This window comes from Mirounga angustirostris, unplaced genomic scaffold, assembly GCF_029215605.1.
Source record: "Mirounga angustirostris isolate CCGP_5_RB_7025 unplaced genomic scaffold, mMirAng1.0.hap1 SCAF_6, whole genome shotgun sequence".
NCBI lineage: Eukaryota > Metazoa > Chordata > Mammalia > Carnivora > Phocidae > Mirounga > Mirounga angustirostris.
Window position 1 is genome coordinate 148,379,535 of NW_026991714.1, and position 25,786 is coordinate 148,405,320.

A 25,786-nucleotide genomic window follows, 5' to 3' on the forward strand; every position below is an offset into this window, starting at 1 on the left:
ATCTACAATACAGACAGGAACGACAGGGGCTCCCAGAGAAGCTGGGTCCTGGTCTGTACAGGGCACTCCTCATCTCTGTGCTTGGGGGAAGGGTTTGGCTGGAAGCTTCCAGATTCTCCTTAAATGCTGAGATGGCATGATCCACTTGTCAGTGGGAGGCCTGAAAACTTTTTTTTCCCTGAAGTACATGTCATTTGCAACATGGGTTTACATATTCTCAGCACCACACAGCATGACATTTTGAAAAAGACTTTCCCTTAATTGTTCCCACGGGAGATTTTTGAGCCTGATGCACAGGGAGGGGTCAGTCCTGACTCCGAACGGGGATCGATCTCAGGAAGCCCAGGTGTCAGGGAAACCACCTGTGCAAATGCAGGCCTGGGTGTGACTCAGACGCACACTGCTGCCCGTGAAAGGGAGGAGAAAAGATTCTTCCCACGCCTGCTCTTCTGATTTCCTTCTCTCTGGACTGTGCCTTTCAGTCGCTTCCCACCCACAAAGAAACCCCTTCTCTCCGACGGCCAGCCTCGGCTCCTAGGCCTGCCCGGGAGCGTTCACACACGCTTACACGTGGAAGGCTCTGTGGCTTGGGCCTCCTGGATCCCCCGCTGACCGAAGCGCGCTGAGGCGGCGAGGCGGCTGGGTGGGGAGGGAGGCCACGCTCACTGCTTGCCTGCATTTCTCTGCCCAGGTGTGTGGGAGACGCTTCAAGATTATAATGGCCATTGACATGGAAATTATGATTGCTGTTGGCTGTTGCTTACTGCTTGTTGCATGGTTGCTGATTTGCTGTGTCCTCTGTCTTTGCTGCAAGGTGTTCAGAACACTCAAGTGAGTGGGGAAGGGAGGAGGGCAGAGAGGTTTGTATAATCAGTAGTGTGGCTTGCCCAGCTGAGAACCTCCAGGCAGTTGTAAGAAATGGGCTTAAAAAAAAAAAAAATCTGGGGGCACCCGGGTGGCTCATTCGGTGGAGTGTCCGACTCTTGATCTCAGCTCAGGTCTTGATCTCAGGGTCATGGGTTTGAGCCCCATGTTGGGCTCCATGCTGGGCGTGGAGCCTACTTAAAAAAAAAAAAAAAAAGGAAAAGAAATCGAATCTAATGCTTATTATAAAATCTCCGAAGGGACATATGACAATCAATGGCATCAACACAAAAGGCAGATGATTGGTTTGGAAGAAGGCTGTCCTGAGACTCTGCTGTCTCCAGCTCCCCGCTGTCAGGCTCCCCGCGACAGAACCTCAGAGAGGGGTTCTCTGGCAACAGTCGTCCAAAGACAGGTGGCCTCCCCGCCCACCCCGTCTCCTGGCCACAGTCCTGTTGTGTGAAATACAGGCTCTTTATGCTGAGCTCAGTTGCCTCCTGACTTTGTTCTTTCAAGGTGTTTGCAGGCCCCTTTGGGGCAGGTGCCGTGCTGTCTCTGATCCCCAGGTACCCAGAACGCTTTAGGTGTCGGGGCCATGACCCCAGTATCACCTTTGCCATTCCGGCAACACTTTCCACCAGATAAACCGCTCAACTCAGATGGAGCAGGAAATGCTGAGCAGTACTGTTTGTTTATGAGAATACGTGACACACTGCTTATTACCCGCCAACCTAAGCTCTCCATCCAGATCTCGAGGTAGCTTCAGATGTAGTTTTCTGAGCTGCGGTGCACACATTCAGGAGGCAGAAGCTCCTCCCCTCCTGACAGACGGGCAAACTGGAACTCAGAAGGCAGGAGTCACTCCCCTAGTGTCGGGGAGCCTGGGGCTCTGAGAGTTTGATGCCAACAACCCCTCCGCCTGGGCCCATGCTCCCCGACCCCAAGCTTCCCAAGCCCTCGGGGCTGTTCACTCGGTCCCTCTCCCTGCAAACAACCCTGGCACTGTCCGTTGTGGGAGGGCTGGTTCCTGTCCTCACCCAGGTGATGCCTCCGTGGGGGCTCGTGTGTGGCCACTTGGCAGGAGTGTGGGGGTGATGGCAGCCGGGGGCCGTGTGCACACAGGGGACAGTGGGCAGCAGGTGGGTCAGAGGGAGAGCGGTAGTTTGGGGGATATAATCTGGAGCAATCCGGCAGGGCTCTGACCTGCAGGCACACGGTCGGGGGACCGCCTCGGCCAGCGCAGGTCCTGTAGCCATCCCGGGTCCCGGTGGCGATATTCTGTCCCGAGGCTGGCCTCGAGACGCAGCCCCGGCGTGGCGGGCCCTGCTTTGTGGGGGCCTGCATGGCCCGGCCTCTGGGCTCCTCGGCTGCGGGGCTGCTTGGGGCCGGGCTCTTCCCCAAGCTCAGGAAAGGTAACGCCGGCAGAAAAAGGCTCCTTGGGAGTGGCAGGGATTCTAAGCGCACCTCATCAATCCAGACCTGACGTTCAGATCAGAAGGAAGTGGTGGGATGGATTCTGACCCATATTCAGAAACATGACTACAGACAGAAAATACGGGGCCATCACGGAACGTGCGGAATTTCCATTCAGGTCACTAACGATTACCAGGTCCTTACTTTTGTACTGAGGTCACGTGGAGGCGAGGTGGCTCAGGAGCGCCATCAGTCTGGGCCTCCGTGCTTATGTTCACAAGTCCCCTTCAGAGCGTCCTGGCTGGTCACTCACTCGCTGGGTGACCCCGAGCAAAGCATTTAATGCCCCGAGTCTCAGGGTCTTCCCCAGAGAAACGGGAATCCTAGTGGCGTCCACTCCTCAGGGCGTTAAGGGGACCGGGGAGGAGAGAGGCAGAGCACTGCGCGCGGGGACTGCCAACGTGACACACCTTCCGGGGAATGCACTCGTGCTGGGCAGACAGTCCTCCTTCCTGCCGAACGACGGACACGGTTTCATTCCACCCAGCTCAGGCTCCAGGCCAAGATTTTAAAAGCGGAAAGAAAGTTTGGGGGCAGACTCCCCAAGCCTGTCTGCAGGGCACTGCATCCTGCGGGCAAAGCCCTTCTGTGTAAACCAGCCTCCCCGCCTCTCAGACGCCCTGCCTGGTCTAAGCTGCCTTTCATTTCTGAAGGAAAGAAAGTCTCTCCGTATTTGAATGGCAGGTGTCCACAGCTCACAAAGCCGGGACTTGAAGGTCCTTTTTATAGGATGCATAAAGCTACTTCCTACACAGCAGGTGTTATCATTCCTACGGGGTTGGGCAGTTCTCAGAACATGGGCACGTCTTTTTCCTCCACAAACACAGCTCTGCGTGGAAAACGATACACAGCGAGTGACAACTCAGCGCGAAGAGCCAGGTGGTTTATTTGGTTTTCTTCCCTCTGCCAGAGGAGCTCTCGCCGGGCCCATGTGTCCCGGGGGTTCCGCGGAGGCACGAGGCAAAGGTGTGGGGAGCCCCGCCGATGCCTCGCCTCCCTGCACCAGCAGCAGCGGGACGGGCCACCGACTCAGCAGCGGGGGGCCTGAAGGGCCAACCGGAGGCCCTTGGCCAGGGCTGGCGGTGTGGGGCTCTCGGCCAGGCAGCTCACAGGCAGGCCCTGGGCGGTCAGCGCGCGGGCTGTGCTGGGGCCGATGGCGGCAAACTGCAGGGGGAGAGAGAGGGAGCTTCAGCGCACCTGCGGGGCCGGCTGGGCGGACGGGGGCAAGGCCTGGGCCCGTCAGGTCGTCGCAGCTCCTAGCACGTGTGATCACCCCTCCCGATGCGAACCCAGCCCTACACCCGCAAAATGCCTTTGCCTGCATGACCTCATTATAGCCTCCCCGCCGGCCTGCGGCTCGGGTGCAGGGCAGGGGCGCCAGGCCCCTGCTCCGGTGCCCGCCGTCTTGGCTGCCTCTCCATAAGCCTCAGCCGCCCACAGTTCTGCCCTGGGTGGGGGGCCAAGTGGAGCAGACAGCAAAGTCTGAAAGGTGCTCTGGGGGTGGCAGGGGCCCCGGCTGCGCTCCCCAGGAAAACGCAGCAGCCGAGACCGGGACCTGGAGCCGGAGGCCAGGTTCCCATCCTAGCTCCACAGGATAGTGGCCCTAGCAAGTGACCCTCCCTCTCTGGGCCTCCGTCCCTTCATCTGTAAAACAGAGGGGAACAGCCTTCCCCGTTGGGCTGCTCTGAGGATCACGTGGGGGCAATGTGAGCAACCACGTGGCCAGGGGCCCCGGCACAGAGAAATGGTCGGCGGCCACCAGTGGCTGCCGCTGATGGGAACACGGTTACTCCAGATGAGAAACTCCAGCGGCCTGAGGCTCGTTAGCCGGATGCCTCTCTCCAAACATCGCACGTTTGATGGTCATATGCAGAGCCTCGCTTGGGGCTGAATGTGGTTTTTTGTTGTGGTGACCCCGGCCCTTGCTAGGTGTCCTCACAAGTCACTTAGCCCCTCTGGTCCTGTTTCCTCATCTGTCAAAGGGGTACAATTACCCTTGCTTGGCAGGGCTAGTGGGGGGGTAAATAAGATCTGTTGCTCTGGCAGGGAGAGCACTCCCATCACTCCCACCCCAGCACTGGGGTGCACGCACCCCTGCCTGGGAGTAGGTCTGTGAGGATGGCAGCCCTTACCCTGGGCCGGGTGTGGTGCAGGGAACAATCTCAAGACTCGAAGCCCCTCTTTCTGGGGCATGTCAGAGCCACAGGACAGAGGCTGCTGCCCCCCCGGAAGCCCGAGCTCCTGTAGCCCTCCCCCACCCCTGCCACTCCACCCTGAGATGCAGCCATTCCTCAAGAACCTCCCTGAGGAAAAGATGGTGCCGGACCCCTACCTCAGAGCGGGCACAAACGTGAACTCAAAGTGGATCACGGACCTAAATGTAAGAGCTGAGACTGTAGACACAGAAGAAACGTGGGGGGGCCCTTCATGCCCTGGGATTGGGCAGTGGTATCTGAGACACAAGTCGCAAAGGAAAAGATAGATGAGTGGGTCTTCACCAAAACGGAAAAGCCGTCGTGCCTCTAAAAGGGCACCGTCTCCGAAGTGCAAAGACAGCTCACGGGATGGGGAAAACGTATCGGATGGGGAACTTGCATCCAGGAACCCGTACGGCCCAGCAACAGCCGCAACAAGACACACGGCCAGGACGTGAACAGACACCTCTCAGAAGATACAGAAGCAGCCGACACGCACAGGGAAAGACGCTCAGCGTCATCGGTCACGGGAGCAATCCAAGTCAAAACTCCCCCACAGCCGCTGGGGCGGCTGTGATCGTGAAGACCAAACTTACAAGTATTGGTAAGGGGGGGCAGGAAGCAGAACCCTCCTGCGTAGCTGGTAGTCCCGATTTGGCTTGATTCCTACCCCTGGACCGGTGGGCGAGTTCTACCAGATACTGCCTGGAAGTGCTCCGTCACCTGGCCACGGCTCAGGTATCACCGCGGCTAACAACATGGAATCCGTCCTCCTGGGTTCAAATCCCTTCCTCCTGTGAGGCCTAGGGCAAGACGCACTACTTCTCTGAGCCCAGTTCTCCACCTGCAGAACTGGGAACCGGTGCGGACTGCGAAGGTGTGCCGTGAGCCGCACCTGCAGTAAAAGCTAAGAGCACGCACTCTGCGTGAGGGCACACGGTGCTGGTGGCCCCTGTCCTGGGGCCCCAGGTGGCCTCCACCCTTTCCCCGGTCCCACTGGAGCCAGTTCAAGAGCCTTCCCGTTACAGGCCCCAAAAGCCTCGTCGTTACTTACAGACTCCTAGCAAATGCGGTCCCTCACAAGTGGGAATGCCGTCCCGTGCCTACGTCACTGCCCTCCCCTTGTCACGGAGGCACATTATCATCCCACAGCCTCGCGGGAAGAAGGGTGAGTGCAGTACAATAAGATATCTTGAGAGAGTTCACGTCACTGCTACCACAGGATATTGTTGTAACGGCTTTATTAGTAGCTATTGTTGTTCATCTCTTACTGTGCCTAATTTAGAAATTAAACTTCATCACAGGGATGTATGTGTAGGAAAAAACACACTATATCAGGATTGGGTAGTAGCCGTGCTTTCACACATCCACTTGAGGGTCTGGGAACTTATCCCCTGCAAATAATGGGTGACTACGTGTCTATAAAAGCCACAGAGGGATAATCATCCTCATGATACAAATGAGGAAATAGGCTCAGAGAGGTTAAGTAAGGTGTCCGAGAGCACCAGCCAGGAAGTGATGCTGGAGAATTCTCGAGCCTGGTCTCTCCAGGGCTACGAGGTGACATCACGGTGTCTGCTTGGTCAGGAGTGCTTTGGCTTTACATGGGAACTCTAGGTAATTAGTAAGAATTTTTAAAAACCTTAAAAGACCAAAAGCCCACTGAATATCTCACCTTAATTTGATCAATGTTGTCGCCAGATAACTCTTGAATATGCTTGAGGCTGTAGGTAAGGCCAGAGGGACTGAAAAATGTGATGCTGGCTGGAATGCCCTGCAGGGAGAGCATAAGATCAGTCTGTCGCCACAGGCCAAGGAGAGAGAATGTTCCCCTGGTTCCCCCAGCCAGGCACCATCAGCCCTGGAGCCCCAGGAGGCAGCCCCCAGGCAGCCCCACGGATTCACAGCAGAAGGGCTCCTGGTGGACGTGGCCTTCTCTGCTCCCTCGAGGCCAGGGCCGAGTTCAGGCGAGGCACCGTTCAGAGGACAGGGTGCCACTGGGGAGGCTGGGCGCTGCTCCTCATCGCTCTGCGGCCCACAGGTGTGTGTCTGCCTGGCCAGAGGACAGGGGCACTGTGGACCCGCATGCCCAGCCGAAGCAGACGCTGCCCCTAGCTCACGTGGCCAAAGTGGCCCTGATCAGTGAGGCAGCAGTCCAGGCTGTCAACTCTGCGTCCTTTCTCAGGAGACAGAAGGCAGACTGGCTGCTTGGCTCTCTGTTTTCGTTTGCACTAAGGGGACGTCCAGAACCAGCAAGGCATTCAGAAGCCTGTCCCAGGAGAGGGGGGAGGCGTCGCACTGAATACAGATGTGGAAAACCTTAACTCACACAGGCGCCACCCACCCCCCTGCCCGAAGCCTTCAGAGGTCCCTGTGGCTTCCTCGGTGGGCATTGTGGGCCTTCCCAGTATGGGCCGAGCCTCCCGTCCCAGCCTCTGCCCCGGGGCTCCCCCAATGCCCCACACATGCCGGACAGTCACAGCATGGCCCCTTGCTGCCCAGGCTCACTGTGTCTGGGGTGATATCCACAGGGCTTTGTGCATTTTCTCTCCTTTCACCCTTCTAAAAGCCTTCCGAGAGAGGTCTATTCCCATTTCACAGATACAGAGATGGAGCCTTGGGCAGTCATGCGGCTGGGATGGTGGAACCACGCACAGGGGTTTGGGCCTCCCCGCCGCCAAGTCTCCTGCAAGCACCACCCACCTGCTTCGAATAGTAGCTGTTGAGGTTCACTTGGATTCCCGGGTGTGGGATCTTCTGATAGACAGTTATGCTTTCCATGGGAATCCCTGGACACAATCAAAAGCAGGGAATAGGCTTTATTCCACCGGAACACCGGGCTCCATCCTGACGCTCTCCTCTGCCCCAGGACCTGCCCCGGGGTCCGTCCACACCAGCACCACCCGCACCCTTGGCGAAGGCTGTGACACTCTGCGGGCTCCTAGCCGGAGCCGAGCGGGCAGACGAGCGCAGGGCTACGGTCAGGACAGTAGACTGCACCCCACGAGGGCCGCCCGCCCTCCCTCGGCCTGCTCTCCCCCGGGGGCTCCGCACGGTGGACCCCGAACGCGGACCACGAAGGCTCCCGGCAGACCCGAGGAGGCGGACCAGGGAGGCTGTGTCCACGAGCCAATGCATTGCCGTCACCTCTGTCCTTGAGCATTTTCGGCAGGATTTCTCCTTTGACGGTTCCACAGGGAAATAGAAGAGGCAATGCTGGTGACTCCCCTGCGGATAAATAACCAGACTTTGTCAACGCTTTCAAGAAGGGGGTGCATGTGCCCAGGGCACGGGGAGCAGCAGTTCCGGGCCGCCCAGCAGCTGTGCGTGGGAGGGAAGAAGCTGACCCTGCTGTAGGAAGATCACAGGGGATTCGGCCACGGCGCTCAGAAAACGGGCATCCCCGCAAGCCGGGGCCACTGTCCCCCAGGCCCCTTCAGCCCCTCTGGTCCTGACGCGGCACCTGGGCTGCGGGCACGAGCTAGCAGGCGGCTCTGCACTTGGCTGGAGTCACAAGGCACTGCTGCAGCCACGCTGCGCCTCGGGAGGAGCCCTGGAGGCCACAGGTGGTGGCCGGAGCCAGGGCCCACACTCAGGAGGCGGCAGGGAAATGGCAGCCACAAGTGGCCCTGCGGCCGCCCCCAAAACAGACGAGCTGCGTGCCTTCTGTCCCCTCAGGACGGCGGCCACCTGGCCAAGTGCCCACGGGGCGGATGAGTGGCCGTGTAGGGGCCTGCTGAGAATGGCCTGCCTCCCACCCTGCTCCCCGTCCCCACTCTAGGAAGACCTTGGGGTGCGTTCGGCTCCAAGCTCTCTGCAGAACGAAGATGGCATGTAGTCTGAACACCAACCTGAGACACTACCATCTAACAAAACCGATGGGCGAATCCTCCCCAAATGTGAACATTCTGATAGAACCCCCCCCCATGTCCATCCATCAGTTGGAAGAAGTCTTAATGGCTGTTGGTCACACACAAACGCATTTTTCTGTACCCGTCAGATCTCCCCGAACACCTCTTTGGGGATTGCAGTCGGAGGAAGAACAAAGCAAGCACTTCCCGTCTAGCACCATCTCCCGGAAGGCCCAGACCAACCACAGGAATAACTTTCTTTTTCCAGGTTATTCGAGAACTACGTCCTGGTGAATGTGTTCTTGATTTAAGCTGCTCTGTAACTATCAGCACGGACGTAAAAGAACACAAGGAATTGGGAAAAATTCAAATGTAGACAATAGATGCCCACTGATTTCTCTTTTCCAGTGGGAGCAAAGGTTTCATGCACTGTAGATGCCATCCTTGGAAACATATTTTCAAAGCCATGTTCAGGTGCAACTTTCTTAACCAGAGCCCAGGCGTCCCTCCAGGTCTGTGTGTCTGTCCATGTGTGTTAGGTGCTGGGGTGTGCAGGATTCTAGAGACCAAAGCTGCTCCCACAGACCCTCCCAGCCATCTGCTCTGGGGCAGCTTCAGGAATGCAGGAGGCAAGCCAAGGGCCTGCCTTTCCAACAAGCCCAGCCCTAGAGGTGTGCAAGGGGCCTTCGGAAGATTCCGGAATCTGCCCTTCAAAGCATCTCTTCGGAAGGTTTAGCCTAGTATTGAGCTGCTCATGCTTATTCTCGGATTGCTGGCCGCTAACTCGGGAGATGGGAGCTTAGTGTGTGTGTCCTGGTCCAGGACAGATGCCTGTCTTTTCTGACGGCATCACCAGTGCCTGGAGAGCCAGGCCCTGCATGCAGGCCCAGTCAGCCCAGCTGACGTCATGGAAACCCGTGGCACTCTCAGGAAAGGGAGGAAAACCTGAAAATGTCCTGGTTAGAATCCTCTTCTGCTGGGCGGAGATGTACCACAACTATCCTTCCTGGGACCCACCCCCTTCAAGAAGTCAGAGGCAAAGAACCCATTCTTTTGGGGGGATAAGTTTACTGCCTGCGGATTTTTAACCCAAATAGGCCACTGCTAAGTAGGTCAATGCTAAAGCTGGCTGATTCTGCAGAGGTGTGAGAGGTTCCTGGAACAACAGGGAGACAGGGGCCTGCAGGGGTCTCACCCGACAGAGAAGACACAGAATGGGGACTCACGGGGCTCAGAGGTTGCCCGTTTCTTTAACAGGAAGGACGCCTGGACTGCTGGGCTGTGGGGGCTGAGGCCAGCAAGGGTGCTGAAAATCCCAGGAGAGGGTTGTGCTGAGGGGCTGGGGACTCCATAAGTAGTCACTGTAGTAATTAAGGTAACAAGGCTGATTTTTTAAAAAATGCCTTTTCACTGGAGGACACGTGTGTGGCTGGAAAGCTCCGACAACTGCCAGGTCTGCACTGATTTCGGCCTCCCAGGCGAAGCTGGGAGATGCGGCCGTGCAGAGAGAGATTCTCGTGGTGGAGAATCCGGACAACAGGGATGCGAGGGAAGGAAGGGCCGAGCTAGTCCAAGAGGCTGCAGGAGTGGCCATCGGCAGCCCCCAATCCAGGGACATTTCAAATAACTGCACCCCCCTCTGTCTGACTCAGGTGGACCCCTCTCTTGCAGAATGCTGTAATGCCCCCTTTTACCATTTATTTGCTGCTTTCTTTTCCATTAGAGCAGATCTCCTGGAAGGGGAGAATTTTCTATCAGAACAATGGGCTATCAGATTAAATGAGTTAATAGTTTTAAGTGCCCTCGATGATATCTGTCACGTAGTAAAAAGTGTTAAGTAAAAGAAATAAGCAATAACTATGAATTGGCCTGTTGACTCCAAACACTGGAAGTAGATTCTGAGCTTTTAAAATCCAGTTTCAGAGCTTGCTGGGGCAGAAAATCATTAATGCCTTGGTAAAACCAAGGTGAAAGTCCTTATTAGCAGTCAAGAAGGATTCCTATTTGGATATTCTAATTGCGAATTAAAGATTTATTAGGACACACAGGCGTGCTGGTAACAAATGAGAAGTAACAAAGGCTTTGCAAAGAATGCTGCCCCGTCTCGCCGAGATAAGGCAGAGTACGTTCCCATCTCCCCTCTACGCCTCGAGTCAGTTAACTGAAACACCAGGGTGATATCTCAGAAGTGACACGGGTCCTTCCTGCCTTGTATACGTACGCAGAGCAAGGAACACCAGCCTGATGACTCTGGACCTGAAAGTGAGGAATGACTCAATTTCCTTCCATCTCTTTCCAGAACTAGTGTGTCAGCGGTGAGTACAGCCAGGTCATCTACCCTGGAGACAGGCTGCGGCCACCTGTTCATTAAGGAGCTAAATGTGGTACTACCCACGGAACCAGTCATTCGTCTTCCTAAACCAAAGCACTTAATCCCCCGGGGAATGCCAAGTTCTACCATTTACATTGATTTCCACATTAAAACAGAAGGGCTTTGTTACTGTTTAATGGTGACCATTGTCCTCTACAAATATTAGAAATAAAGAGCCTGGCGTTGGATCATTCTGGAACATATGCATCCCATGCCACAGACTGCTGGGGAAAAACCCAATCACATGACGTTCCTCTCGTCCCAGAAAAGGTGAGGCTCAGTGACCCTCAAAACAGTCCCATGGGCCTGAGGACCCTGAGGTGCCCAGGGCTGTGTTCACCCCCGGACCACCGGCATAACTGCCCTTGGCTTCTCAGCAGCTTTCAACGCCTGGCCGTATAGTATCAAGCGACTGGCAGGCCTGAGCTGACGCTCAAGAAGATGGCCGCTCAGCTTGGCCAGGCCTGTTGGCATGGACCAAGCCCTCTCTCGCCTTGCCCCCCGAATGCCCTCCTGTCACGCCAGCACAGTTCAGCGCTCAGCAAACCCTGCGTGAGAACACCTGTGTGCCGGGCCACAAGGCAGGAGTGGGTTCAGCGACAAGACAAGGCATAAACAGCATGTGTGTGGTGGGGGTGGCCAAAGGAGGGCCAAGGTCTCCAGGACAGTGGACATGGAAGGACCACAGCCTATGGCGTCCCTGTCACAGAGGAGCCTACGTGAAGGACAGGGCCTCTGTAGGCAGCACCAACGGGAGGGAGGAGCAGAGACAGCTGTGCAGGAGGCGGGAGGTGAGGATGTGCTGGGAGCACCGGATGGCCAGCTGGAGAGCCATGGACCCGGCCACTAGAGTCGTGGGCCGGGCGACTGTCCTGTTGAACAGCCCCCGAGGCCTGCAGTTCAGGTGGAGTGGTGGACACAAGAGCCGGGGTGGGAGGCCCAGCGGTGCTGCCCTGGGACAGGAACACAGTGCTGGGTACTCGGTTCTCTGCTCCAGCCCAGGCCAGCACCTGCTTTGGCCTGGATGGGGCCCGGAGGGTCACTGGATTAGGGCTCACCTCCCTCGTCCCTGGGGCTTTTGGAGGGTCTCTGAAACACACCCCCTTAGTAAGAAGAGCATTTTTCAAAACTTAGAGACATGAGCAAACTAAAGCAAAGAGCTGGGCTGGGATACAGTGGCAGATGTGACCAGAAGGCAGGGAGTGCCTTCCCTCCAGCTGCCCTGCTCCACCGCCCACGGGCAGCCTCCAGCCTGGCCCTGGAGACTCTGTGGGGGGCAGAAGCAGCAGTGGGAACCCATGTCTGTTGAGTGTTGATGGCCTTCCCGCCCCTCTCGCTCCGAGAGCTCCCCCAAAGCTTTGTTTCCATCAGGGCTGCACCCGCACTGAAAGGCAAACACCTCTACAACCAGCGTCCTCTCAGGTCCCGGTCCACACGCTGCCCAGGGATGCACTCCCAGGGGGTGGGCCAGCCCTGAGAGGGCGCTCGGAGGAGGCGGCCCCCCGAGAGGGGGGACACAGACTCAGGGGAGGTGCCCAGCTGCAGTAGCCCGCCTCCTCTCCGGGTAGCATCACTGCAGACGGTCTCCCTGGATTTGTCTCCGAATGCTTTGTTTTGTGTCATGTTGGAGTTGTCTCAAGTCCTCTGGTGGAGGGGGCGGAGAGAGGCTGAATCTCAAACAAGCACAGACACACACCGGGAAAGGAGCCCGCGGTCCCACGAGCGGCCTGCACGCTGCGCACCAACCAGCGTCACCACGGAGAACGCGCCCAGGAAATGTTCCTGTCCCGGGGGGTCGGGGGTGAGGCCAACAAACAAAAAGTAAATGGGCTTCAGTTGGAGTGACCTTTTTCTACTTACGGGAACAAATATATTCTGCAAGCTTTTCTGCATTTCCGCAGTGTGCTCCTTCTGTATCCAGGCCAATTTTATTCACTGGAAAACAACAAAAGAAATATGTTTTCATGTGGCTATTAAAGACCTCTGTTCTTGGGTTGTTTGCTAACGTGCAAATACAAAGGAACGTCTCCTCCTGAAGGCAGGTGCAGGGGGCGGCCGGCACTGTGTCGGACGTGAGGGTGCTGGGCCGTGGGCCCACCCTTCCTAGACGTGTGGCTTTGGGTCACGTGCCAGTTTCTCTGAGCCCCACTGAGCTCGGCTACACTAGGGGAAGATGCCACCACCGGGGACTGCTTTAAGGATTATACGAGATGATGAGAGCAAACTGCGGGCCCCCTAGGGGAGCTGAAGAAAGGCGGTTTCTTACCAGCCAGTACGGAGGTGGTGAGCATTTAGGATTTACTACTTCTCACAGGGCATGAGAGAGCCCTCGTCCTGCCGGGAAGCCAAGGCCAGCGCCCATCCAGAAGGGGGTTGTGGGCTGACGTGGCCAGACTGAAATGGCAGGGAGGGCAGGAGTGGTTCCCCGGCAACCTGCCAACAGCGACCCCCAGTACCGCGACTACAGGTCATCTGGGGCGAGGGGCAGACCAGCAGCTTTGAGAGACTCCTCAAGAAGTGAGGCAGGAGCAGCCCCCCCCTCCCCGGGCCCCCCTGCACTCTTCCACACGGGAAACCCTGGCCACTGTGCAGAGGACGCCGGGGAGGAAGGGCCACGGGCCCCGCGCCGTCAGCGCTCAGCACCTGCGCCCGGAGTGTGGCACCTCCCTGACGGAGGAGGAGCTGGGGCCCTTCCATTTCGGATTCACGTGAGAGCGCTGGCTAAGAACAAACTGCAGCTTTCACATCCACACCATCAGCTCTTCACTGACAGGTCATTTCAAGGGTCCTGAGCCCAAGAGACAAAAGTCACATGCAGCTGTCAACTTTGTTCCGGAACAAAGCCCTTGTTACGCTGCATGGCCAGCCCAGGCCGGGCCGCCCGTCCTCTGACTGAACTGGGAAGGTCTCGGTGCACCAAGCCCCTGATGACTTCCCAGGAACGGAACTGGGACGTGAGTACCGCAGTGATGTTGGTATTTAACGTCGGCGCTCATCCGCGTCGTTCCTGCGTTAACTAGACGGGAGGAAGCCCATGGAGACTCTCACGCGCGGCCTCGCTGTTCCGAGTGAGCACTGGCGCGTTACTTCATCCTCGCACGACCCTGGGACGAGGGCTCCTGAGAGCAGGAAGCGGAGGCCCTGAGCCGTCCAGCGCCTGTCAGCTCTGCCTGAGAGGGCCGGGACTGGGCTGTGGGGCCCGCCGGCAGCCCGCAGAGGCTCTCTGTAGAGATCAGGGCAATGGATGTTTGCCGGAAGGTCTCAACCCCTGTGGCGGCAAGGCTGGCCCTGCTCTAAGTGGGTGCAAGCATTTCAGCCAGCCCTCGGGCCCAGGCAAGCCCGCCTTTGGGGCCTCCCCAGGCCATGATGACAGGGGAACTTCAAGTGACTCACAGCTGTGTGAAACGAACCAGCCTGACCCCAGACAAACCTGCCATCGTGTTCTTTACATTTAAGAAGTTAAGGCTAGGACTGCCATGGTGGATCCAGTCGGAGGGCTTGTGTAAACCTGGGGGTGAGCTCCCCTGCTGGTGGATGCCTATGTGCAAAGGTACCCTGTGGTTATCTGAAGGTGAGATAAAATTCTTAGTGCACGATGCCTGGGTGGCTCAGTCAGTGAAGCGTCTGCCTTCAGCTCAGGTCATGATCCCAGGGTCCTGGGATTGAGTCCCACATCGGGCTCCCTGCTCAGTGGGGAGTCTGCTTCTGCCTCTCCTGCTCTCCCTGCTTGTGCTCTCTCTCTCTCTGACAAATAAATAAAAATCTTAAAAAAAATGCTTAGTGCATAAGCAGATCAGTAAGAATCAACAAATGGGATGTGAAGACATATTAAGGTTATAGATATAGATGATTTCAGTATTCTCCCCAAATTAATGGGAAAATGAAGCAATGAAAAACACTAAAAAGCCAGATATGGATTATGGGGTGCCTGGGTGGCTCAGTCAGTCGAGCATCCAACTCTTGCCTTTGGCTCATGGGTCCTGGGATCAAACCCTGGGTCGGACTCCATGCTCAGCGAGGAGTCTGCTTCAGGATTCTCTTCCTCTGCCCCACCGTCCACTCGCTCTCTCTTGTGCACTCGCTCTCTCTGTCTCTCTAAGATAAATAAGTCCTGATGGACTTTGACATCAAGACCACTTGCTTGGGCCCGGTTTCCATTTCCACTATGCGAAACATTTCTATCTTCTCTTTGCTTAAAATGTTCCATTCTCCTGACCTGACCTGCAGCTTCTGGGGGAAGCAGAGGCAGTTCTCGTGCTCAGTTTGACCAGAGGGCTCCTGTAAAATGGCTCCCAGTGATCTCGGTGCTCACACCACCTTGACATCCCTCCTCTTGAGTGTGGCCTGGACTGCATTCAAACAAAAAGAAGATGGCAGAAGTGATGGGATGTCACTCCCAAGATTAGATTATGAAAAGACTGGCTTCTGGCCTGGACGCTCTCTTTCGCTGGCTCTTGGATTGTCTCGCACGCAAGAGGGAAATCCTGCTGTCGTGTCATAACATAGCCCTTAGAGAAGGCCACGTGAGGGCTGGGAAGTGGAGCCACGTGCGTGATCTGGAAGTAGGACCCCCAAGTCAGGCCTTGAGATACCTGCAGCCTGGTGAGAGACCCCGAGCCAGACGGACCCAACTCAGCCATTCCCAGATGTCGGACTCACAGAAACCGAGAGAAATTAAACGCTTATTGTTTCCAGCCACTAAGTTTTGGGGCAATCCGTTACACAGCAAAAGATGACTAACACACGGGCCTGGTCTCCCCCGGCTGTCCGTGTTCAACTTCCTCTAACTCTCCAGGCTCTTGCTGAGCCTCAGGATGAACAGAAGCGTCCAGCAGTTCACTAGAGAGAGCTCCTCTGGGACATCATGTCTGGGAAGGTGAACTAAGATAGAAGGTTCCAAAGTTGGGTGACTGACTTTCATGTTAAGATAGAATGTGGTTTCTCCTAAGAGATTTCTTTTCTTCTCTTTTTTTTTAAGTAATCTCTACACCCAGTGTTGGGGCCCAGCTGAGCCAGCCAGGTGCTCCTCTCCCAAGAGACTTTTTAAAGGAGCAAAATCCCTAATTTCATCTCTCCTTTGATCATGTTCTCCCAGCATTTAGAACATGTCCTTTTCCTTCACAGCGGTACAAACAGGGAGCCGGCTGGGGCCAGCAGGTCCCATGGGACCAGGCTCTGTGCCACAGGGGATGCTGGCCCATGCTAGCCCCCTCTGTCTCGGGTTTCTCATCCCGTATCACCACTTTTGTTCTCGGGTTTTCTTCTCATTTGACAGAACAATGAGATGCAAAATGTGTAGTGGTGCCACTGAGATCAGACCGAAGGTAGCATGAGAATCAAAATGGGATAATTTACAAACATGCCATGTTTGATAGCTGAAGTGTTGCTGTGTAAGTCCGAAGTTGTCTCTAGACTTTTCTTTCCTCTTCTACTTCAGAAAAAAAGAAATGGTGAAAGAAGGTGCAAGCAAATTCTTAACTGATTTGGGGGGGAGGGGGGAGTGGGGGCGGTTTCCTTGGCAACCAAGGCCTGATTCCCTCTTTGCTCATCTGCAGAGCTCCCAGGTGCAAGTTGCTCTGCGCTGGAAAATGATGCACCAGCTCTTAATTAGTCAGCAACCCGCAGCTGGGGAACTCCTTGACGTCATTTTGTTCTCTGGAAAGAGAGCTTTTCATTCTTAAACTACTCTCACTCATCCTGGGGCGCCTGGTGGCTCAGTCGTTAAGCGTCTGCCTTCGGCTCAGGTCATGAACCCAGTCCTGAGATTGAACCCCACATAGGGCCCCCTGCTCAGTGCAGAGCCTGCTTCCTCTTCCTCTGCCCCTCCTCTGCTTGTGCTCGCTCTCTCTCAAATAAATAAATACAATCTTTAAAAAAAAAACACTTTCATTTATACTGCATCTTCCCCTGATATCTTAAAATTCATTTGGACAATCATTTTGAAACAAACTGCCCATTGATGGCCTCACAATTGTTAAGTATTGTTTCATGCTTAATTTTTATGTTCGTTTGTAAGGTTGATTTTTAATGATTCACTGTTTACCTTTGTGCTTTAAAAATAACATACAAATTCAAGACCGTTTGGAAAATGTAGAAAATACTAAGAAAATTGTAAAAACAACTATAATACCACCATCTGGAGTACCTTTCATAGGGTTATTTCCTTTCAGGTTTTGTTCTTGTAGTAAAAACACATACCATAAAAATTTACCATTTTAACTATTTTTAAGTGTATAACTCAGTGACATTTGGTAACATCACGACCATCACCAGTATCCACTTCCAAGACTTTTTCATCAGACTAAACAAGAACTTCCCATTTCCCCCCGACCCCAGACCCTGCAAACCTCTCCCATACCTTCAGTCTCCGAGTGGCTGCTCTGGGAGCCGCAGGTAAGTGGAATTATACAGTGTTCACCTTTTTTGCATCTGGCTCATTTCACTTAGCGTAACGTTTTCCAGGTTCTTCCACATTGTAGCCTCTGTCAGAATTTCCCTCCCTCTTACGTCTGCATGATACTCTATTTCACGTATACACCACATTTTATCCATTTATCTGTCCATGGATATTTTGCTTGTTTCCACCTTTTGCCTATTGTGACTGATGCTGTTATGAACATTACATACTCCAACAAGTATCTCTGTGAGTCCCTGCTCCTCTCAGGCTCCTTTGGGGGTAGGGAGGGCTCTCTAGTACAGTGTCTATATTTTTAAAATAAACTGAAATTGTATCATATATCTATATTGCATCCTGCTTTTTTTTTTTTAAGATTTATTTATTTGAGAGAAAGCAAGCATGCACACATGGGAGCAGTGGGGTGGGGAGGGGGAGAGGGAGAAGGAGAGAAGCAGACTCCCTGCTGACTGTGGAGCTCTACGAGGGGCTCAATACCACAACCCTGAGATCACGACCCGAGCCGAAATCAAGAGTCGGACACCCAACCGACTAAGCGACCCAGGCGCCTCATCCTGCTTTTTTTCTTAATGTTACATTGTATCTTTCCGACGCTATAAAGATGCTTCAAAATCATTTAAACAGACCACCTAGCCTCTCCTGTCCCCCTTCTCCTTTTGAACATTTCAGCACAAAGGCCCTCAGGTGGGGCAGAGTAACATGAATGTCATGGGGGAGTGGCCAGTGTTGGGTGTCAGAATCCACATGGGCTGAAGAGGGCATCCCTGTGGGGGCAGAGCCAGGGGAGACTGGTTCCTTATAGGAGCACTGATCAAATGAGTAAATGTATGACCTGGGAGCCAGGTTTCTCCTTGCCAGAGATGGGAGTCACAAATACAGAAATGAAAGACCTAGAGAAACTCTGTTGTGTTGGACTATAACTGGAGGTGGTGGAATGAACTCATGGTTTTCAACATAAGTAGATATAAATAAAGATGTGTGTGTGTGTGTGTGTGTGTGTGTATTCCCTGTCTCTGTGTACTGAAAAGGGCCATGAGCAGTGAGCAGTGAAGTGCAAGGGCAATGAATATGCTAAGCATCCTCATCATGGCTTCTAAATACCCCTCTCCACTAAAAGGAACCAGGGCTTCTTAAGGAAAATGGTTGATTTTAGGGCTGGAACAGGGAAAGTATAGGACAAACCTGGAACATCTTTTTGCATCAGAAAAGAAGGAAGTACTCAAAGAATGATGGAGACATGTCAAAAGGACACAGAAGTTGCCTTCAAGGGGTTGCCCCTGGCCACAGCAGGGATAATTTGGGCAATAAAATAAATAGACTTAGTAATGGATTGTACCCTATTAAAGAGGAAACCATGAGTCCATACTGATGTAAATCAGCAGCTACTGATGAAGAATACATTATCAGGGGCGCCTGGCTGGCTCAGTAGGTAGAACATGTGATTCTTGATCTTGGGGTTGTAAGTTCAAGCCCCACGTTGGGTGTAGAGATTACTTAAAAAAAATAAAATCTAAAAAAAAAAATATGTTATCATATAATCTTAAAGTACCTCCGCACAAAGTAATTAATTTCAAGGGGAAAAACGGTAGCTTCACAGGGAGAAGCCTCATATCACTTTAATCAAGGGATTACAAGGAACATTATCAGTAATGGGGCAAATCAAAATGATGCACTGCTGGGTAAGAGGCAAGGGGAAAAGCTTGTGGTATTCCTGCCAGACATATATAACCTGAATCAATGTAATCAGGGAAAAAATCAGACACACCTAAATTGGGGGACCATCTATAAAACAACCGGCCTGTACCCCAAAAGTGTTGAGGTCACAAAGCCAAAGACACATGGAGGCCCCTTTCCAGCAGGAAACTAACGAGACATGACAACTAGACGCAAGGCAGGATTCTGAGCTCAACCCTTCTGCTACAACGGACATTATTGAGAACGAGAGGTACTAATACATGCATGTTAATTTCTTGAGTGTGATAGTTGCAGCTAAACAGAAAAATGTGCTTGTTTGTAGGGAACCTACACTCATCTATTTGGAGTTGATGGGACATCACGTTGGCAACTTACTCTCCAGGGTCCAGGAAAGATTGAGTTCTGTGTTACAACTATAGGTTTTCTGTAAATTTCCTTCAAAATAAAAAGTATGTAAAAGAAGAAGCTACATAATCATCACATAGATGTATCCTAATTTATTTAACTATTCCCCTATTGGGGGCTTTCCTTTTTCCATGATTATAAATGATGCTATGATATACATTCTCATATAAAAACCACTTCTCAGGGCACCTGGGTGGCTCAGTCATTAAGCGTCTGCCTTCGGGTCAGGTCATGATCCCAGGGTCCTGGGATCGAGCCCCGCATCGGGCTCTCTGCTCCGCGGGGAGCCTGCTTCTCCCTCTCCCACTCCCCCTGCTTGTGTTCCTGCTCTCGCTGTGTCTCTGTCAAATAAATAAGTAAAATCTTAAAAAAAAAAAACCAAAAAAAACACCACTTCTTTTCTCCTCTATTGGATTATTACCTTTGGCTAGATTATCAGGAAAGGGATTAGTGGGCCAAAGGGTACAAAGCTTGCAATAGAGTTTTATTTTTTATTTTTTAAAGATTTTATTTTTTATTTTTTAAAGATTTCTTTATTTTTAAGTAATCTCTATGCCCAACGTGGACTTTGAACTCACAACTCTGAGACCAAGAGTTGCATGCTCTACTGACTGAGCCAGCCAGGCACCAATGTAACAGAACTTTTGAATATATACTGAGTAGTAGCAGAGACTACAGGAGAGAAGAAAACCAGGTTTTCATTCCCCAATGACTTCACCATGTTTGTTTTTTAGAAAAAACACTAGTTTAAAAAATGATTTTTTTTGCTTATGAAATTTACAAATAATTAGTTAAATGTATAATGCTGCTGTTAAGGTATAGTGAAAGCGCTCTCTCTCTCTAAAATAAATAAATCTTTAAAAAAAATAGGCAACTTCATCTTTCTTATCACTTAGAAATACCAAGGATTTTAAGAGCTCTGTCCCAGGAAACAGGGACAAAGACAAATACATATTTCTTACTACAAATCACAACATCACTGTCCTTTTTTGGTGTTTTGTCTTTACCTTGATTGCTTACCTAGAGAAGCAGTAGCATTTCCGACCACATACACTGACTTAGCATTCCATTTTTCCCTCAGAGAATGTTTCCAGACTGTAAAACATGGGATGAAATGTGAGCTGCAAACACCACAGTGGCCATCTGGACTGTTGCCCAAAGCTCCTTGCTCATCCTAAGACGCTTGTGAGCAAGGCAAACTATTAATAACCACGTATAAAGAACAGCATCTCAAACTAAAATTCCATTTTTATTCTGTTCATATTCGGCAGGCCAATTCTTAAAAATCACTTCATAAATGTTTCAGTATGCCTTGCTTAGAATATTAACTCTTTTCCACAGTTGGTACTAGAAGCATTTTTAGTGTGTACCAGAAAACAAACATAACTTGAAGAATGAATTTGCAGGGTGACATTAGAGTTTAAAAATCTAGACTTTTGGGCGCCTGGGTGGCTCAGTTGGTTAAGCGACTGCCTTCGGCTCAGGTCATGATCCTGGAGTCCCGGGATCGAGTGCCACATCGGGCTCCCTGCTCGGTAGGGAGTCTGCTTCTCCCTCTGATCCTCCCCCCTCTCATGCTCTCTCTCTCTCATTCTGTCTCTCAAATAAATAAATAAAAATCTTAAAAAAAAAAAATCTAGACTTTTATTTATTTAAAAAAATTTTTTTTTAGTAATCTCTACACCCAACATGGGGCTCAAATTCACAACCCCAAGATCGAGAGTTGCACACTCGGGGGGGTAGGGGGGGCGCCTGGGTGGCTCAGGTCATGATCCCAGGGTCCTGGGATCAAGCCCCACATTGGGCTCCCTGCTCCACGGGAAGCCTACTTCTCCCTCTCGCACTCCCCCTGCTTGTGTTCCCTCTCTCGCTGTGTCTCTCTCTGTCAAATAAATAAATAAAATCTTAAAAAAGTAAAAAAAAAAAGAGTTGCACACTTGGGCCACCTGAGTAGCTCAGTTGGTTAAGCGTCCAACTCTTGGTTTTGGCTCGGGTCATGATCTGGGGGTCATGGGGTTGTCTGCTTGAAATTCTCTCCCTCTCCCTCTGCCCCTTCCTCTGCCCCCCTCTAAAATAAATAGATAAGATCTTAAAAAAAAAAAAAAAAGCCACATGCTCTTCCAACTGGGCCTGCCAGGTGCCCCTAAAAATCTAGACTTTTAAAGAAAAAGTCACTGGTCATTAAAAAGGGCAACTTAGTGTCTAAAAAAGCAATACACCTGGTTTTATTTGGGACATAAATCTGAAAGCAGTCAAGAAACTATAATCTCAGATGTATACATTAAGTCAAAGTAAAGATCGTAACTTTCAGGTTCATGAGCAAACACAATTTAATAGAGAACATTACCATCTTAGGGCAAAAACAGACACCTTTAACTGTGGATGAAAGAAATACAAAGAGAAAATGGGTTGCATAGATATATGCTAAGCCACTGGGTGTTCAATACTTTTTGAGAAGACAAGGAAACATGAGTTCTCCCTTCCTAAAATCTGATTAGGAGCATAACTTTCCCTTACATTTAAGTGTTATGCTACCCTTTACACTCCCATGGGAGATTTCCTTTTATTTATTTAATTAATTAATTTATTTTTCAAGATTTAATTTTTTTTTAAGTAATCTCTACACCCAACATAATGAGGACCACAGTACATGTGCCTCTGGTCAGTGTCCAGGAATAAATGAGATGGCAAATGTGAAGTATTTAACAGAGCCTGGTATGCACTAGGCTCTCCATAAATGTTAGCTACAAAGCTATTTGATTGAAAGACTAAGGTGGTTGTTCAGTCTGAAGCCTGGGCTCTGTTCCTGTGTTTTTGAAGGAGAGGGAAGGAGGTAGGAAGAAGGGACTAAGAGATGATCATGTCATTAAGTGCCTGGCACGCCATGGGCCATTTTTTCAATGTGGTTGGATTTTCTCATCATCCCTTTGAGGAAAGAGACTGCCACCAATATATTCTGAGGAGAGAGATGACCACCTGGCAGATGAACCCCTCAGGGTCTGGGGACTTTGGGGGCCGCCCTGTCTCCTGTTTCCCAAGACAGTATCTGTGACATGACACCTCTAGGCGTCTGCTCCCGTCAGAGAGCTACGAGGCTAACCTGTCATTCTGTGTGGGACATTAAGAATCAGCTTATAAGGAGAAAGGTCATTTTCTGCTTCCTCCAAAGGTTACACAAACATGAAGTAACTGGGTATGTAAATACTTTCTTGAGCTAAAAGCCATTGAGATGTTTCAAACCTGAAAAATCCATTTCTGGAATCCGGTATCCCTGGTCAGAACAGAGCAAAGAAAGTCCAGTGGGATTCACAACAGAGCCCCCCTCACCTTCCGTTTTATTGTCTTTCTCCAGACACAGGTCCACTGCTTCCACTGCTCTGGGGCTGGTAAAGATGAGTCCCCCATAGCCTTCAGGATGACACAGCTGTGCACCAAACAGCAACAGACATTTTACATGATGGCCAAGTTCAGCATTTCCCAGATTTCCAAATGCTTCACAAAACTAATTCCTTCCATCCATCCATGCATCTACTTATCCATCCATCCATCCACTCTTCCACTCGACACCTACTGGGAGCTTACTATATGCCTGGAACTATTCTAGGCCTTTTAGGATATGCAGGTGAAGTCACTATTCATGGTATTCCCCTCAAGCAGCTCCCAGTCAAGGGGAGAGCCAGGAAAGAGCACTGTAGGGTGGGAGTTGTAACAGGAGCAGAGAGGGGCCATCTGACCCAGCCTGGGCTTGGGTGGGGTGCAGGTGGGAGGGCAGACTGGACCTGCATCTGTAATAAAACTGCAATCTCCAAGGGACGCCTGGTGGTTCAGTCGGCCTTCTCTTGATTTTGGCTCAGGTCGTGATCCCAGGGTCCTGGGATGGAGCCTGGCATCGGGCTCCATGCTCAGAAGGGAGTCTGCTTGGACATTCCCTCTCTCCCTCTGCCCCCGCCCTTCGAGTTTTCTCTCTCTCTCTCTCTCTCTCTCTCTAGGGTAAATAAATACATCTTTTAAAAAAACACTGGAGGGCGCCTGGGTGGCTCAGATGGTTAAGTGTCTGCCTTCGGCTCAGGTCATGATCCCAGCGTCCTGGGATCGAGTCCCGCATCGGGCTCCCTGCTCCTTGGGAGCCTGCTTCTCCCTCTGCCTCTCTCTCTCTCCCTCTGTCTCTCATGAATAAATAAATAAAATCTAAAAAATAAATAAATAAATAAAATAAAATAAAAAAACACTGGAATCTTCAAGGGACGATATCCATGTTGAAGCCTTGATTTTCAAAGACAATAATAGTGATAACATCTACCGAACATTACTGTTTTTATATATTGTGTCCCTCACTCTCTGAAAGTTCCCTGGGAGATGGCTGGGGTTCCTGTTATCTCAAAGATGAAGACTCAGGCGTGGAGAGGCTGAGGAACTGCCCACGGCGAGTGGCAGGGCCAGGACTCCAGCACGTGCCTTGTGCCCCAACTCACTGCAGCACAGTGAGCTAGACAGAGTCCAGAAAAGCCTTCAGGGGACACGCTGGCTGGCGGTGACAGGAGAGGCTCCTGTGGAAACTCTAGTCTGTGTGGCCACGGGGTCCAAGAAGTGATCTCAAGTGCCTTTCCAGGCTGCTTATGGGAGGGCATGCTGGTCTGGGTCCTTCTTACCTCATTCCCTCAGCACACAGCCCAGTGCATAGGGGCGTAACAGACGCCAGATCAGTGTCTGTCGGGTACATTACGGAATGAATCATTCAACATTCGGCCCAAATCAAAAGGAAAACACTGGCTTTCCTCAAAGAGCAGGAGGGGTGAACCTGGCGCTAACAGAGGCTTGGAGCCTGGGAGCAGGGCTGGGCACCCTAGTTCACGAAACCAGCCTGGCTCTTCCCTAATGTGTCTAGAAAGGAGCTCCGGGGAGATGCCCTGAAGGCGCTCCCCTCCTGGGACTGGGTGCACGCTGGTGAGGGCTGCTTGAGCACTGAAGCTTTGATCTGAAGCATCTGGAAGGCTTTACTGAGATCGTGTCTGCCAAGACTGATCCCGGTTACACCTGGCGGCAGACCTGACGCTGTGGGGGAGCAACCCTCTTGCTGGAGATCTCAGCCGAGCAAGTGGCCCAACCTGGGGCCTCTCTCTAAAACGGCAAAGTAACACCTGTGCAGTGCGTGGTCGGGGCAGGTGGGTAGACGGGAGGACGAACTGGAAGGGCCTGCACGGCTGAGAGCCCTCCCTGCAACCCGCTCTCCCGACACCCCCCAACACCCCCCCCCGCCCACGCCTTCAGGTCAGGGTGGCTTTCCGGAGGACCTGCTGGAGGCTCAGGGACAGTCTGATAGCCACGCCCACTGGAGCCAGGTGAGGCGGCTCTGCCCTCGTCTTCAAGGTTGGTAGTGAAATGAGGAAGCGGCGAAGAAATGCTGCCGGCTTGGGCTGGCAAGGGTTCTACAGAGACTCAGAAGTTACGGTACTCGGACACTGACGGACCTTACCTTCTCAGAAAAACTGGGAAGAGACAAAAACTCAAATGATAAAACAGGGATCAGAGTGGCTTGAAGTCCATATAATCCTAGTTCCTGCAAATACAAGAATATAGTTCTGGATTGGCCAGGGCTGTTGGGAAAACAAGGAAAGCGTCACCGTACCAACTTACTCTGCGTCAGCGGCTCGGAGGGTTCACAGACCCCCCAGCGCCTCACCCCCTTAGCTCCCCTAGTAAGACAGTGTCCTGCTGTGCGGGACCTGGAGCCTCGGGCAACTTACCCTGATGTATGGATCTTGGCCACAGTCGTCCTCCTTAGCGTCTTTCAGTAAGAGAACCTTCATTATCACCTGGCAGTCCTTGCAGGGCGCTGGGACAGAGCAGGGAGACGGGTGGATCTTAATTAGATCTCAGAGACTCTTCCTAAGCAACGTCGGATGGGACGGAAGCACGGGAAGAAGGTTATCAACTGCTCGCTGAGGTGACCGACCTATCCCTCGCCCACAATGACTTAGCGTTAATGGGCTTGTTCCTTCTGAAGCCCCTGTCACTGATAAGGCCAAGGGACAGCATGCGGGCACTTGATATCACTTGGAAAGGCAGATGAAAGCCATTAGGGAAAGCCCGTGTCCTGGGCACACATTTAAGGCTTCTAAAGAGGAGTGATACAAATTTGGGGTTGTATCATTAACAAATAGACAAAATTATTTTAAGGAAATAAAGAATTACTTCTGTCTCAAGATAAATGTACTAAGTAGTTCATAAGCTCTTTAGGAAATAATCATATTGACCCTTCTACCTCTCAAATGATGTTTTATAAATGGTGTCAAACATGAGATCTCTTTCAAACCTTAGTCTAACAACCTGGAAAAGAATTTGTTGATGTTTCAAAAGCCTTGCCTACTTCATACTCTTTCATCCTATAATTTCACTTCTAAGAATAAATACTAAGGCAATACTCATAAAAGTGTGCAAAGACTAACATAAAGATGTTCATCCTGGATCCTGGTATTCTTTTTTCTTAACCGAGGTATATTTGACATACAGCACTGTG

The 25,786-nt window shown here is 52.0% G+C and overlaps 1 protein-coding gene across 9 annotated transcripts in view; it reads right to left on the bottom strand.

The window, feature by feature from the left end:
- Positions 1–1,359: 1,359 nt before the first annotated feature.
- The window catches only part of UROS (uroporphyrinogen III synthase), a 32,925-nt gene continuing 8,498 nt past the window's right edge, over positions 1,360–25,786 (bottom strand). The window contains exons 2-10 of one of the 9 annotated variants that reach the window (XM_045879050.3): positions 25,014–25,102; positions 24,743–24,826; positions 22,597–22,693; positions 20,290–20,364; positions 12,615–12,689; positions 7,680–7,760; positions 7,236–7,321; positions 6,208–6,306; positions 3,205–3,501 (exon numbers count right to left, since the gene is read on the bottom strand). In XM_045879050.3, coding sequence (XP_045735006.1) covers positions 3,367–3,501; positions 6,208–6,306; positions 7,236–7,321; positions 7,680–7,760; positions 12,615–12,689; positions 20,290–20,364; positions 22,597–22,693; positions 24,743–24,826; positions 25,014–25,076 — 795 coding nt within the window. In that variant the 5' untranslated portion in view covers positions 25,077–25,102 and the 3' untranslated portion in view covers positions 3,205–3,366. Of the gene's footprint in view, positions 3,502–6,207; positions 6,307–7,235; positions 7,322–7,679; positions 7,761–7,846; positions 10,640–12,614; positions 12,690–20,289; positions 20,365–22,596; positions 22,694–24,742; positions 24,827–25,013; positions 25,156–25,786 lie in introns of those variants that run through there. The other 8 variants (XM_045879051.3, XM_054508459.2, XM_045879054.3 and 5 more) reach the window with 8 other exon arrangements.